A 16688-nucleotide genomic window follows, 5' to 3' on the forward strand; every position below is an offset into this window, starting at 1 on the left:
TGCACCACCTGTGCCCCCTACTGTGCAAACTTGCTGTGCTTTAACCACCCGGCGCTCCGCTCGTTGTTGTGAGCGACGCTCCTCCCCCCCCCATTGTTGTTGCAGGGCGACTGCCTCCAACTGCCCAGTAGCGTCCTTCACGAGCCTCCTCCACAGAGGCCGATCTTGACACCAATGGTACCAGTCATCGGCAAGTCCACTCAGCTCCACATCTTCCTGTACCACATCACTCCATCTCTTCTCTAGCCCATGCTGTGCCCGTTTAGCCCCCTCGATCTGGCCGAACAAAAGCTGTTTAGGAATGCGGTGGCCGGATTTGCGGCCTACATGACCCTGCCAACGCAGCCTTGCCTGCCAGAGGAGCTCACCGATGGGACTTTGTCCAGATCTTTCAAGGATATGTGAGTTCCTCACACAATTCAGCCTGGTTAAACCCAGGATGGATCGTAGGCAGGCCAGCCTAAATATTTCTAAACAGCTAAGATGTTCCATTAGGGGGGGTCCACGTTTTGCAAGCATAGAGAAGGGAGGGAATGACTGTGGCCGAGAAGACCTGAATCTTCCTCCGGAGCGACAGACCAGGCAGCTTCCACACCGCGTTACGCAACCGATGAAAAGATAATGCAGCTCGACTGATTCGGAGTGAGACCTCTGCTGTCAAACCGGAGCCGGTCATGAACATACTGCCCAGGTATGGGAAACTCTCCACTCTCTCCACAACTGCCAATTGAGAGTTGTGGGGTGGAGTTTCGATAGTACAAAATACCCAGGCAGGTGCTTAGTTTTGGTGGGGCTGATGGTAAGTCCCCACCTCTTAGTGGCAAGCTCCATGTTCAGCAGCAGTGCCTCCAACTCCTCCTCTGAGTGAGCAGCAATTACCAGATCATCGGCATACATAACATGGTTGAGCAATAGGGAGCCATCCCTTGACCTCACACGGGCATCGATCAGCCTCCCATTGTATCTGTACCAGATGGAAATTCCTCCCGTAAATTTTAAAAAAGGCTGTTATCCCCTATTCATATTCCCAACAGAATGTTGTGTATTAATTTTAAGGTGTATTTATCAAATGTATTTTCAACATGTACAAAAAACCTCTACAAATGCCCAGCTACAGGCACGCTGCAAAATACAGATGCTGCTTCTGGACAAAGACACAAGGACATATGGAAGCAATATATTAAATTAAGTTGGCACTCACATCATCGTGTATGCGTGTAGTAATATATCCATATAGGCTTAAAATCCCAAACCTTTTGTGGTACTGTGTAGCTAAAGCATTATGTATATCAAATTGGGGCAACCACCCACATACAGCATAAATGTATTTTATATGTCATGCAATGTTCTCACATAAAGGACACCCTGTGATTTTGGAACAAATGGCCATGCTGTATGTTTGAAAGTAAGTTGACCAGAGTGACACAGGCTTGCTCTCTCTCTGTTTCTCCCCAAACTCCGAGTGTGCCAATAATCAGCATCAACTCCTTTCACATACAGCTTACAACTGTGAGGCAAACATTGTACACATTGTGGCTGATTTAAATATCCAAAAGTAGGAAAACATTAAGAAAGACTACTGGCGGCACATGCCCGTAATTGGGGCAGTGGTCGCTACACACACGTCTGTAATCCAGCACTGTGGAGGTGAGGGTTTCTGGATAACACAGATGTTGTGAAACTCCCTTCCCGTGGACATCGAGGTGCTAAACCCTGGCTCGCCAGAGAGCAGTATAGCAAGTTAATTAATCCCCATCTGTTTCCACCTGTATGGCGAGGGAGTGTTGCCCCCTTGCGGGCATGGGTTTTATCCGGGTGCTCTGGTTTCCTCCCAAATGTATACAAACATATTAATTAGCTGAAAATATCTAAGCATAAAACCCAACGCAGGACTCTCCTGAAAAAGCACCCTACAAGTCAGTGTGGTTCTCCTGGATAATTAAGTAAGTTCGTAAGTTAATCCAATGCTTTCAAGGCACAAATTGATGGATCAGCTATACTCGTGAGTTTTCGAACATGTTTGTGTGTTCAACACCCTCGTGTGCATAGTGATAACACTCTGGGCACTCTGGTTTCCTACCAGGAGCAAAACACTCCTTCAAAGGAACCGGACAAACATCCAAATACAGGACCCTCCTAAAAGAGCCTTCACAATCAGTGAGGCTCTTCAGGATAACGTCCCAATTTCTGTCATTCCTCTGGTAGTTAATGACACTCTAAGAAGATGAATATTGATTGATACAACTTATGTCAAATATTTTGTAAGCATTTTATCTTTTTTTCAACTGAACCTCGTGATATACAGTACTACAAAGGAAACAGCATTAATACAAACTGATGACCATTGCTTTGAAAATAGTAGCGATGGCATTTAGTACATCCAAATGTTCCTTGGATTGATGTGATCCAGACGTGTTGTGTCCCATTATTTACAATGATTCACGAATGAGGCTCACATAAATTCCCCTATCTCATTAATTTTGGCAGCGTGGTAGTGCATGCATGTAATCTAGCACTTGGAGAAGATGGCGGATCGCAAGTAAAAATATGTGCAGCTCCCAATCCAGCTGTGCCTCAAGGCAGCCAGGAAACAGCTGTACAGCGTCAGATTCTTGAATCTGTCTGTGTGTAGCTTTGAGTGTCACCCCTCCTATGTTTGTGTGAGTTTTATTTGGGTACTCCAGTTTTCTCCCACATGCCACTCGTTCATAGAAACGGACAAACATCCCAATACAGAACTTTGAGGCCCATGGAGATATTAAACTGGACATAATTGATGTTGTCACATCGATTGCATTACAACTGTATTCATCTAAAACTAAAAGCTGCATTTACATTATCTAAGTAAATGGTGTCTTATTCTTGTAAATGCTTGTATCTGCTGCTGAGATATAATTAAAGCAGGCATGTAAGCTCCCTGGTGCATTATGTTGTAACTAATACAAACAGCTGGAAATGACCCCAACACAATGGCAGGAAATGGGTGGCTCAATGCTCAGAGCAGATTGATCTCCACAGGGGCTATCACAAGCCCCATGGGCTCCAGGGGTTGGAACATTACAGGTGTAGAGGTGTAATTGTGTATGGGCGCGGATGGCTAACAAACACAAGGGGCGTGGTTAGGGCCGTACACAGAGGAGGTGCTCACACCGACGTCCGCACCTGCATCCCCCACGGGCCCCTCCCGGGGGCCGAGTACTATAAAAGGTGGTGAGCCGGTGTGCTCGAGGTCGGAGTATCAGCTTTAACCAGCGAAGACCGAAGACCAGCTAGCATAGGCCCCGGAGCTCCCCTGGCTCGCTGTCCTTGTCAGGGCCGACCAGGGCAAGCCGGTGGCGTGGCCCCGAGAGCCCAGACTCAGGGTGCCGGGATCCCAGCTTGACCAGGGCTGGGATAGGTAGCCTCCCTTAGCTCCGTAGTGGAGGACTCGAGCTTAGGTTAGCGGGGTTAGATGTCGTGTCTCCCTGTTAGTTGAGTAAAGGGGACGTTAACCCCTTAAGTACTGTGTGTACACAAGTTGGTGTCAATAAATAAGTGTGCCTCCGATCCCGTCGTCAAGCCTCCTGAATACTACTACACAGGTAATGGCTCTGTTCTCCAATGAATTGGGTATTTGTATCCTCATTCCACACTTATCGTTGTATAATACATGTTTATAGTTGAGAATTTCAATTAAGACACATTCGATTATACAATAAATAACCTTTACTAGCCACAGACTTAATATGTATGATAAAGCGCTGTGTTTATACATGTTGTTGAACATACAATTAAAAATTAATCTTACATGAACGTTAAAAATGTATTTTATACTTGTGTAATGTAGCTCTCACAGACACCGTCTTGTTCAGTTATATGTATATTTATTGTGAATGAAGTCCACCGACTCACTGATAACTTCACGGGTAACCACGAGTGGCTATATACACCTGGGTAACTTCTGTGACTACACTACGCTCCCTGCGTAGTTGGCTGGCTACACAGGAGTGGACGCGTAGTCGTCACGAAGGCAATATAACTCTAGCCTTTCAAGACTACAATGTGCCCAATCCAAGATGATGAAGACGACCCGCTCCAAGATGACAATGGCGACGACAGCTCCTTGGTTCCCCCACAACAGCAGCCCAGAGCCCTGTTCCACGCCGGCTTTTATCCCCCTAACGACCCGGCCACGCCCCTTTTCCCCAAACACTCTCTCACAGCACCTGACCCTGTCTGTCTCTGTCCCAATTACTATTTATGACCATTTATGTCCCGTGCTTATCCTCACGCGACCCTGTCATCGCATCAATCATGATTAACGACCACTTAGGTCCCATATTACCCTTACGTGACCCTGTCTGTTCCCATCACGTTAATTAGTAACCACGGCCACGGAGCCGTACTGTCCTTACATACCCCCCGTACTGTCCTTACACTTGTAACAATAATATCTCGAGAAAGAAGTGTAAAATATTATTTTAAAGAATAACATTTTTAATGTAAAATAATGAACATGGATTTCCATTTTTGCAAAGTTTTAATAGAATAAGTCTGAAGATTGTTTGGCAATTGAACCAAATACACATGTATTGTACTACAAATGCAAGTGCATTGTGTCTAATTTCACCAAAAAATGTATGTTGGGCTGCAGTTGCAGCTGAGCACTGCTGTTCATATGAAACACCCATAATAAAGCGCCTTTCGTTAATTGAAAATAAACCAATTGCATGACAACCAATTGTGTTCAATAAGTTTCTGACAAAAACTCCAATTTAAACGAATGACCTTCAACCTAAAGAACATAACCGTCATGAATTAAAAAAAAATGTATTTAAAAAATCTTACTATGGTTATTAAAATGCACAGGAAACAAAGGTGATGATCCACGATAAATGCTGCACAGGAAGGCAAATCATTGCATTTTGGGTTGTGCCTGCATCAGTAACTGCACATTCAAGCCCTAAAACGTGGTTTTCACCAATAGGTCATGACTTAAAGTCAGCAGGGAGAGAGAACATTTCATGAAAGAAAATTAATCATGGAATAAATATCGATGATACCTATAATTTCCATGATTTACTGTATGTTCAGATCTTTTTTTGGTGGCTCAGTGTGCAAGGCTTTGCTCTACAGTACGTATTTGTATCATTATAAAAAAATGCAACTTTACAATACAAAATTTGTATATTCTAAAGCACATAGTTGCTTCACTAGCCAGCATTTATCAGTGCAGTGATATATGTTGAAGCAGCTTCTATGGATAATATTACGTCGGGAGGTCTTCATCCAGCAGAGTGCCAAGGGGTTTTAAAATATTCACACTTATCATGGAGTTTGCTAATTACATTTTCGTGAGTTTTCACATCACAAAATCCACTACGAAATGGATGGTGGATTCGCAAAGTAATTATTTTTTTAAATGTACAAATGTACAACATAGACGCATGAAAATCTACTGAATATATCAATCCAATATAACACTGCCGTTTACAAATATCACCTCCTATAGACACGTGTGGCATTGCGGGGGGTGGGGGGGGGGTATGTCGAGTATGTGTATTCCAATAGTAGAATTTATAACCTCGGTGTTACCCTAAATCACTCAAGATGTAGCAAATGTGTTCATTGAGCAATACATATGTGTGGGGGTCAAACATTTGTTTAAAGTAATGCAATGCTGTAAAAGGGAACATTAATTTACTCTGTATTACCTAATTTTCAATTAATGAACTGCATATTAAAGCATCACATTATGGGCTTTAATTCCGATTATTAGAATTGGGTAAAATTTTCAAATAGCATAACACCAATGTTTATAATTTTGCAAAAAACTAAAAGATGATATAAACTGTAAAATGACAGTACAAATGTTTTCAATTAAGTACGTAATTTTCAAGACCAATGCATGGCAAGAACAACCAAATTTTAATTCAGAAAAAGTGTGTACAAATTAAACCCCAGATGCATAATGGGAAACAGATGATATAGCACAGCTGCCCATTAGTGACAGTCGTAAAACACAGCAGCTGCAAAAGAAATCAGTGTAGTCTGTCAAATGTATACTCCGTCCAAACAAACACTGGATTCTGTTAGTCATTAACCTCCCGCACTGCAGACACAAGCACATTCTTTTGTGGACAGTGAGTTAGACACGATCGTGATTGATGCGCATGCCACAAGAATGGTTGTACACGAAACAGCAATCAATCCAGAGGCGTAATGGGGTGTAAGGAGGAATGGAGATGTCGCAATTGCTGTGCAGAAAGCACGTTATTTAAACATTCTTAATTTATCTTTGGTGCCCATTATCTTTTGTTTATTCAAGAAAGCCTCACTCAGTCTTAAGACTATCCTTAAGGAGCGTCCTCCATTTGGAAACATGTTTTCCAACTCAATTACATGTAGTTGGAATGCTCTTCCTTCCGATTTTAGGATTCCACTGGAGCTATCTATGCACTTTAAATCTAGATTGGAAACGAATTTCTTTAAAACTGCCTTTCTTGTTTAGTTTGCTGTTTTGCACGGTTGGCTATGTACGGTGCGAAAGAACATACATTAAATTAGTATTTGGCATATGGGAGGCAATCAGAGAGTACCTAGAGAAGATCTACACTAAAAAGGTGATACAATTAAATGTACTTGCTGTAAAACAGTAATATCTTCCTGGTCACATTGCAGCCTAGTGGCTTTATCAGTTTCACAAATGTGTGAAATCCACAAAACCTCTCTCCTCCAATATGTTGGAAAGGAGGGGTGTACACCACCAGCAACCACGGCTTACATGACATCATGAGCAGACCCATTCGTAAACTAACAAATGTCCACAGACCTACATACAGTATAAACAAAACATACTGTGTTTGAAATGTTAGTATACCTCCATATTACTTTTCACAGCGAGACGGTAGTTTTTTTAATATGAGAAAGTAATTGCAAACACCCTCCAAATGTACTTCCAATCAAAAACAAATACATACATATTTCCACTCACATAAAACAAAATTATGGCACGTAAAAAATGGCATCTATGTTAGCACACTATGTAATGTGTCTTCAACACAAATTTATGTAAAGCAATACATCCATGAAATATTGTAGTTTACATAATTAATAAATAACTTTACAAATTTCTCTGGAATTTGTATGCTATTTATGCAAACACTCTTATCTTGAGGATATTGTTGCATTATGCAGCTGCATTTTGCTTTAATTGGGCAAACAGATTAAGAAATAAAAGATACACACAGTGCATGTTCAAAATATTCATATCGTTCCGTGTGACACTTAAAAGCAACTCAATTGACGCTGTAGGTGTACCTTTTTATTTATTAAACTAAATGATATTTGGTTTAACACGTAGTTCTTTCGCGACCAATATTATTCATAATAAACGTTTTTGGGTTAGATCGCGTTATTTATAAATGTGTCGTAACCCTCCACCACCCTCCACCACCCGACACGACCAATCAGTAAAAAAAAAGTGTCACGTTGACAAAAGACAAATAGTTCACTACTTTAGCCCACCGGTGTGTTGAAGAGTGAATCCACAACATTTACAATTTTTGAGTACGACGTTTCGCTGGTAATTACATCCAGCATCATCGGGAAATTTGCCACAATGGGGAAGCCCTCACTTGCTCCCGGTCTTAAATAGAGTAGCAGGATGATGTCATCATTTAACTCATTCAGGTGCAGTGATTTGAGGTGGAGGTGGGGGGTATTGTAATTATATAATAGATTAGTAATCAGTGAATTATTATTAGTAATAAGTTGTAGATTAGTAATTAGTTGTAATGTGTTATTGTAATATATGCTACGTTAGTAATCAGTTAATTAGTATGTGTTTCCCCTCACTGCACCTGAACGAGTTAAATGATGACACATTTATAAATAACGTGATCTAACTCAAAAACGTTTATCATGAATAAATGATATTTGGTCTACATCTTCAAGGCTTGCGATTGGAGCATGCATATTAATGTTAGCTGGGCAATTCTATCCGATATAATATTGAGTCCTAAAACTCTATTTGATTCCCAGATGGACGAAGAATCCCATTTCTTCAAAATGACTATCAAATTGTGTATATATGTTGAACTTCTTTTTCGCACCATACATAGCCAACCATGCTAATCGGAGATGCAGGAGGACAATTAAACTAAACACAAAAAACAGTTCTACTCTCCCACTTTATGACAGAAAAGGTCACTAATTTTCAATTGATTGGAGTTCTCCCCTTTAATCCTCACCTCACTGTGTCCAACTATGTGCAAAATTATTTATCTTAATGCTGTCTCCAGTTCAACAAATTTTGCTTCGTCAGATAGAGTCCGTGTGGTTTATAAAGCAATGGTCAGGTAAGGAAATATGTTTATTGCACCTCTGATTAGCGCGGGTGGCTAAGTACGGCACAAAATAAGTTCACCATATATGTCGCGTTGGTACCCAGTGATTCTTCACATCTCTCATTCTGCCAATTACATATTTAGGGAAATCAGAGTTCCCAGGTGACTGAGAGCCAGTTGGATAAACTACCATTGGGGAAAAATGTGACCACATATTAAAGTATATCCACTGTGGAAATAAAGCAATGGTTCCAGTTGATGTTTATGCTCTTGATAGATTGTTTCTTTATGAGATCATGAAGGATGGCAATGTGGAGAGGCCTTCATCCAGCAGTGTGTAACTCATGGCTGATGATGATGCATCGTTTAAACTCATAACAATTCTTGGGTATTCTGTTAAAACTTAAGAATCCTACTCATGAAGAACGTTTGTACGACACCTGGATTGAAGCCAAAGATAACTTTAACTTGGGTAAATTTCTAACTTTCTAAAGTTTTTCACTTTAACTAATACTCCATAAACAACCAAAGTGAAATACCAAAATGAGCAGATCCATTTTTCCCTTCTGGCAAAGCATGTGATCAACTTTGAATAGCCAGGAATGTAAATTACACATTAGGGATGAAGCTTGCTTTTTTAAGTGATCTGTGATAGATATTCTATGATAATTTTGCCAAGAACAGTGTGCGGCGAAAGAGAAAAAACCTGCTAACTTTACATGGCGGGGAGCTTATAAAATATCCATGAGATGGACGGCTCTCAAAAATGAATAACCATGTAAATTCTACATAAACGTGTATTACTCATTTATGAGGATTAAAAGTGTAATACATTGCAGGTTTAATAAATGCCCTGTTGACATTTCAAACCACATATTAATATGGTACGGGAAATTTTATATAGCTCAAAATTAAATAACATTTTTACAGATTCCCAAAATTAAGATAGACAAATCATTAATGAATGGCACTTAAAGACACTAAAATGCTTGCCTTTTAGGAAATTTGGATTATAATTTTATTTTCATACTAGAATGAATTTCAGAGATACTCCTGGGCAATTGTTCAATATATGTTCCATTGTTATTATTTATTGAGCCTCATTGAGTCTCATGACTGTTTTCCAGCTGACTGTAGGTGGGGGGGGGGGGGTGCTAGTCTGGCGGTGGCGGCACACTCCTGTAATCCAGCACTGTGGAGGTGGAAGTAGGGGTTGGTGGATCACACAAATGTGTGAAACCTCCTTCCCGTGGGCATTGAGTTGCCATACCCTGGCTTGCTAGAAGGTGGTATACGAAACATGGACTCCCACCTATTCCACCTGTATGAGAGAAGAGTGTTGACCTCTCGCACATATGGACTTTCTCCGGGTGCTCAATTTTCCTCCCACATGTAAACACTCGTTATTTGGTTGATGGCACTTTAATATATAGAGAGCATGGGCGTAATTTGGTGCTAGCTCACTGTGGTGTGGCAGCCTCTCCCACTTGTCTGTGATTCTTAGTGTCTCCGAGTCATTCTCTCTCTTTGAGAGTGAGCAAATACTGTGCACGTGACAAGTTTTAATTATTATAAATTATCATATATATTCCAATTGTTTTTTTGCGGGTAATTTTTCAAATTTGGAAAATGTGGACAATGACGCCAGCACGCAATGGCCAACTCTTATGAATGACGTCATGGGATCTTTAACGTCCTGTAATGCAGGTGGCGTGTGTTTGAATTGTTAACGCACCAGCAGCATTAATTAAGAGTGGCCACTGTATTCGAACCGTGTACCTCTGCAACAAGCGGTGAACGCGCTACTTGCTAGGCAATGCCCTAAGTTGTTCATGACAGCGAGTCACTATTTGCCCAGGTGGTATGAACTTCAATCTAGGTATAAACATACATCCTATTTCTCAGGGAAAAGCAGTGTAAAAAAATCAGAAACCCATAGATAATTGTATTCCTGAGGTTTGTCTCCCAAACGTCCAAGCAGATAATATAATTACCCTCCTCAAATGTTTTTTTGGGTTATACCTCACTAGAATTATATCATCACTTGTACAAAATAATTGCAGCAGTGTGAATCGTACAACCATGCAGCTTACCTACCTACGTCTGGAAAGGTGTGGGTGTATTTGCGTATTTCCTCAAAATTGTACTCAAATTAAGTTTCAAGCAGCTTGTTATTAGTTGGAAGTAATATGCCGTATTAGTCATTCCTTCGAGGCAACTGATCATTGGATTCCTGCTGTTATGTTCATGTTTTTGTCCATAAACATTGTGTTCTTGTGTGTGAACAAAGTGGGCCACGAAAATGTTTTTCATAAAAAAAATTTTATAATGGAAGATGAGGTAATAGTTGTGCTATTTTCTGTACTTTTGAGGCATAAGCAATTAGGAAATAACACTTACTAACAAGGAACAAAAAAATTATAAATTTGTTACACAGCGTTATTATTAATGGAGTGGATTATTAACTTTGCTTTTGTGTCCTGGTCACAAAAGCAAAGTATGTGGGGAATAATAGCCATTTTCTGTACTTTTGAGGCATAAGCAATTGGAAAATAATAGTTTCTACCCAAGAACAAAAACATTTTTTTGTTACAGTGTTACGGATGAGGGGTGGCAGGGTGTCCATTTGGAGGACGTCACCTGCTCATGAATATTAATGAGGGGGGATGGTCGATGTTGAGTGACGTCACGAGCGTTAAGGACATTCCTGGGTGATTATATTACAAATATGTGTATATATTAGCTGTGTGTACACAGCTACATATCGAACTGGTTGGAGCAGTGGCACAGTGATTAGCACATTGTCGCCTGGATTTGATTCCCGGATATGGTTAACATCTGTGCAGTGTAATATCTGCACTAATCCAGGGCTTCACCAACTGGCACTGAACAGCGTGGTGAATTATGGCCAAACAAACTCCATTCTCATGTATTAGGTTACATATCCAGCTGGGTGGAGTATGCTATTTGCAATCGGAAGGGTGCGAGTGTAATACAAATCGGAGGTAACTCATTAAAAAAAAATCTATTTTGTGAGGAAGTCAACATTTGTTGACGTATGGAAAGACACACTCCCACCAAAGGAATGTGGAATGACCATTACTTTCTCAAGGCTGTGAATAGAAGATGCATGCCACCTCATGCTCAGCTGAGCAAAAACTAAATTGTCAGTGATTTCTACACTTTTATTAACCAGTTTGTAGAAACGTATATGCGCAAATACAAACTGGCCTCAAAAATGCCAAGGGCTGCAAGTGACCTTCATCACTGCATCGCATTTTTTCTCATGAGGGTCATTGGAAATGCATTGCATTTTCATGTATTGTGCATGCATGACCATTTAAACTCATATATAAATTAAAGCTCTGTAGATTTCCGGCTTTAGAAAAATTCCTGAAATTCAGTCACTGTACAAGCTACAAGTAGAAGTGTTCACGGCTATATGGCTGTACCAATTGTAAAAAAAAGCTATGGAACCGAGTTAAGAAGATAGTGGGATGGGTTTTCTTGAAGGATATGTAATCATCCTGTCTCTCATTCAACTGTGACCTATTATAAACTGCACACTAGAAGCCGACCGAAACTGAATTTCTGGTTTCGAAACCGAAGCCGAAACCGAAAGTTTAACTACACTTTCGGCCAAAACCGAAAGTTTAACTACACTTTCGACTGAGACCGAAACAGAAAGGCATATAACCGAAGTTACCGAACACAAGATTTATGAAATATGTCATTATGCAATGCTCCTTTAATTAAAAATAGATCTAGAACTAATCATTCAGATCTTTAGGTGTTACTTACTTAGTAATTATATCCAAACAAACGAATGTTGTAGTTAAGAAACAACAGTTTTTCCCGCATTCAGCCAGACAGGCTGCCGTCTGTTGACCGGTCATATACACATTAGCAGACCATGGTTGCAGCTGTAACCTCGCTCCAAAGCTACTGCTGCTGACGTGTGTTTGCAGCCTATCGCATAGGATTGCCTAGCACCGACTGACCGACCGATAGGCAGTGATAGACGTAGCACGAGCATTATATTCTAAAAATAGATCTTCGGTTGACAAATGACGATCGAAAGTCAATATCAGTTTCGGTCGAAACTGAAACCAAACCGAAAGTAAAACATTTACTTTCGGCCAAAACCGAAAGTATGCCAAAAGTAAAAAAATTACTTTCAGCCGAAACCGAAAGTATGCCGAAAAAGGCTATTTGCCAACTTTTTGCGACGAAACCGAATTTCGGTCGGCCTCTACTGCACACCACGATGGAAAACAAAGCTGCTGCGTTTCAAAACCAACAAATAACTGATGCAATGTTTGAAATTAAACTATACTATTTCAATTTTACCAGATAAAGCCCACTCAGCTATTAACAATTTTTTAGAGGCGACCTGGCCACAAATGATAGCTCAACGAAGTGGCGTATCACGTGGAAATGTATAGCAGGCAAATAATCTATGAAAAGATGTCTTCAAACTGACCACTGAATGTATTTACAAGAAAACAAAATATGATCTCACAGTTACAATTATTGAAAGACATTTGATGTGGAATATTCTGTCTGTGAATATGTTTTGTGCTTCGTGAAAGAGTAAGAGTCCAGTGCATTTTATGTGTGTGTAGCATTACAATTACTGTATTATAATTCCAATAAATTGCACTTCAATAATCATTAGGTCTAATAAGTGTTGTAGCCAACAAGTCATGCATTCAAAATTGTTAGGGATTAAGTAGTGCTTAGCAGTAAAATTCCAACTATCTGAAGTTCTCTTTCATTAAAAATATTCAGGCTTGAATAGCTCCCCTGTGTTTGGCAGAGCCATTCTAGGGAATAAAGAGGAATGTTGCACAATCAATAGAAATGGGAGAGATTGATACCAGAGAAGAAAAAACAGGCTGGTCTTTATTCTTGCCTGAGAATGGCAGAGAGGAGGCATGGGTAAAATGCAAATTTGAATCTAAGGGAATAATTAACCCCCAGAGAGCAAGCCATTTGCTATTTGGCTCCAAACACCCACTCACATTCCCTTTGGCTGCTCCACACTGGGAATAATAAACAGGGTTCTTTTTATTCAACTGAAAATGTCAAGGAATTGCTAAAATAAGATTATTATTTTTAAATATGACTGCTTCTTGTAACTTATTTCTCACATTTATTAAGGATTTTCCTCTTCAGGTAATGTTAAATAATATCAGTGAATGTTGGATTTTTATCATTATTATGCACCGTTTTGTTCGGAATTACATTGCTACTCAATAGGAATATCTGAAACCAAATGGCAGATAAAATATACGCTAGAAAACCGAGAGAACGTTACATCTAGATGAAAGGATGAACTCCAAATGTATCATGAAAGATGCTGGAAATTACAGCTCACTCCAAGCGGTGTGCTTACATGCAGACAGACGTGCCCACTATGTGATCTTTGACATCAACAGATGTGACCATGTAAATAAATATAAATTCCAGGAACTTCAAAACCTCATCTGGAGTGCTAAGGTAACTTGAAGGATTTTTTCCAGTAAACCTAAGCGTCACACACAGCATGCTAATGTCAGAGCTTTGAGCTGGTTAATAGATAACTGACCAGCTAACTGCAAATTCGCAATGCATGTATGCACATACCTTTAAAATACCTTTAAAATGGAGCTAAATTACTGAACATTCAGCTAATCTCAATAGCCAACTACAATAGTATTGAGATTGGAAATGCAATCAGTGAGTATGATAGTACTAAGTGTAACATTAAAATAAGCACATTTAAGAAATAACGCATTGAAAACCCAAAAAATGTGAAGATTATAAAAATGACGTATTAAGCGTTAACCTGCAGCCACATCAAACATTGCACGAGTTATCCGTATTTATCATGCATTTTTATGATACTATCTTGGGAGGTCTTCAGGCATGAAGTGCAATCACAGATGCAATGCTTGTCAAGCTGGTGTAACCTTGGAAAATGATAGGACCTGTAATGCAGGGAAAGAGCAAAACTGGTTTCACAGGCAGCTCACGATGTTGTCTCTAAATTATGCTTTTGCCCCTCACTGAACTATTTGCTTTCATCCCTGGAGAAATAATTAAGTGTATTTAACCAATTCTTAATGAGGATAAACAAGCTTTGTTTATAAACTTAAGATGATGAATACACGCATGGTATTATCCCAGTACTTTTCTACCAACCACTGCTTGGTAAACAAACCCGAAACGGGTTTTGTTTGCCTGAGTTTTATTTCATGTTCCAAAGAATGAGTTGCCAAAGGAAAAAAAATGTTTCATCAACTATATTAATTTTTTTAATGCACTGAAACTAATCAGAACTGCGCATTATTCGCAATAACTTTTCAAGGTCAACCTAACAACAACAACACCAGACTATCTCCACAATCCAGACTTTCAGGAAACTCCAAGTCGGTCGACATTGGCACTGCTAAAGTCCCTGCAGACTGAACTCCACCCCGCCTGCGGATGTAAAGAGCCAGCCCCTTGCCCGTGTCTGCCTGTCTGCCTCATCAGGAAGCAGTTAAGAGGGTGGAGGAATGCACGCACTCATTTGCCAGGGGTCCCATCACGACATCCGGCGTAACAATTACGTCTGTTTAACGCTGCCACTGAAAGCAATGACAAGGAGTCAAGATTCACATTTATTATACTTCTCTGACGCATCTTCAACCATCATAATCCATCCCTGTCACTTGCTTTCCTAATACGTCTTCGTTTACGAATGCGTATATAAGTTCCCATGTGGATATTGCAAGATGTTAGATGATATACTGCTTTGTGATACATTTATACTGGCATCATGTTCTGTTTCCGGCGAACCACTTGATGCATATCAAGAATCTTTAGCAGACAAGATGAGGTCAAGCAATACCGACTGCGCCAGAAGTCAACAACCCTATAGGTGATCCTGTGCTGTTGTTGATGTATCTTCATTAATATTGTACAGACCTGCAGCAAATAATCTCCTGTGCAGGTGCTGGGAGGTGGCGGCAGCATGAGGAGGAGGCAATCATCCAGCATTGAACTGAACATGGATGATGATGATGATGATCTATATTTGAAGTTTTCGTGACTGCAGGGATCCATACTCTTCAGTTCTTTCGGTAAAGTCATGTAGGTATAGAATATGATGATCATCATATGTAGAGTAACATCAATTCTTTCATACACACAGATATGGCCCTTGCTCACGAATGCCCTTAATTCATTGTACAATACACGTTCAATTGCAATCAAAATACGTTAAAATGCTGATCACAATATCGCCGCAATGCTCATTCAAAAGGTGTGTTGTTTTTCATGTTAATACTCACATCGCTTTTCTTAAACTTTGCTTTCCAGCTTTTCATTGTTGAGTCCGATGGTGTTGTCCACTTGCTTCAACGGATTTCCCCCCCACCTTAAATAGAAAAACAAAATAAAAATCACTGATAAGAAAATAAAAAGTGAAAGAAAAACCATGACAAATATAACAATAGGCGGTCATATTTCCTTAAATCACATCAAATGTATTATAATACACATGCACACAGAATTAAAAAAATATCCTCCAGAGGGGCTCTGTATAGCTCCCTTTAGTCGCTGTCCTTCTCGTGCAGTAATAAAAACTTGAATGTCAAAATTAAATTCGCTATCCGAATAACATTTTAAGTATAATACAGTATCGGAATGCAATACCTTTAATACCAAACATGTTAAAAAAATTATGGCAATCATATATAACCACTATATTTAAATGCAGTGAATGCCACGATCGAGCGAAATATAATGTCGGTACTTGTACAATAAAAAAAAAGTGACAAGAAAAATGCCCCCGTTTTTAAATCAAATAACAGCAAGAAGCTGCGCTTAATTTATGAATACCTGCAAACTCTGGCTCAGTAAAACAAAACAAAAACCCTCATTCTCACTGCGAGGTAAGAGACGTGCAAACTCTAAAAGAAGTTACACGTGGGGGTCGTGTTTAAACGCCACATAACGGCCCCCCCCACCCCACACAATCATTGGGTTCGTCCACGCAACTAACCCCTCAGCTGCCTTCAGATTCCACTCCACGCGTTACAATTAAATCCTCACAATTCACCCTCCCGCTATACTGCGCGCTCGCTTTATACCAACCAAACACGCCAGGTTACCTTTAAAAAAATTAAACCGCACACGTAAAATAGCATGCAAACTTTCAGAGCGAGGAACTAAACAAATGCTCGGTATAAGATACTTTGAATCGATGATGCTGCCAAGCAAAAAAGTTGGTTCGCTCCTTTCGCAAACGCGTCGCGCCACTCCGCAAACCGCTTTGTCCGCTGCGGGACCCCGTAGCCCCTGAGCTGGGTGGGGGGAGGGCATGAAGGGGGG

At 40.2% G+C, this 16688-nt stretch overlaps 1 protein-coding gene across 5 annotated transcripts in view; it reads right to left on the reverse strand.

The window, feature by feature from the left end:
- The window catches only part of RAI14 (retinoic acid induced 14), a 63021-nt gene extending 46390 nt beyond the window's left edge, over positions 1 to 16631 (reverse strand). For 2 of the 5 annotated variants that reach the window (XM_078599963.1, XM_078599958.1), the window contains exons 1-2: positions 16469 to 16631; positions 15647 to 15732 (exon numbers count right to left, since the gene is read on the reverse strand). In XM_078599963.1, the coding sequence (XP_078456089.1) occupies positions 15647 to 15682 (36 nt within the window). In that variant the 5' untranslated portion in view covers positions 15683 to 15732; positions 16469 to 16631. The other 3 variants (XM_078599961.1, XM_078599960.1, XM_078599959.1) reach the window with 3 other exon arrangements.
- Between the last annotated feature and the right edge of the window lie 57 nt (positions 16632 to 16688).

The sequence above is a fragment of the Lampetra planeri genome, chromosome 13 (genome assembly GCF_965212315.1).
Source record: "Lampetra planeri chromosome 13, kcLamPlan1.2.h2, whole genome shotgun sequence".
NCBI lineage: Eukaryota > Metazoa > Chordata > Hyperoartia > Petromyzontiformes > Petromyzontidae > Lampetra > Lampetra planeri.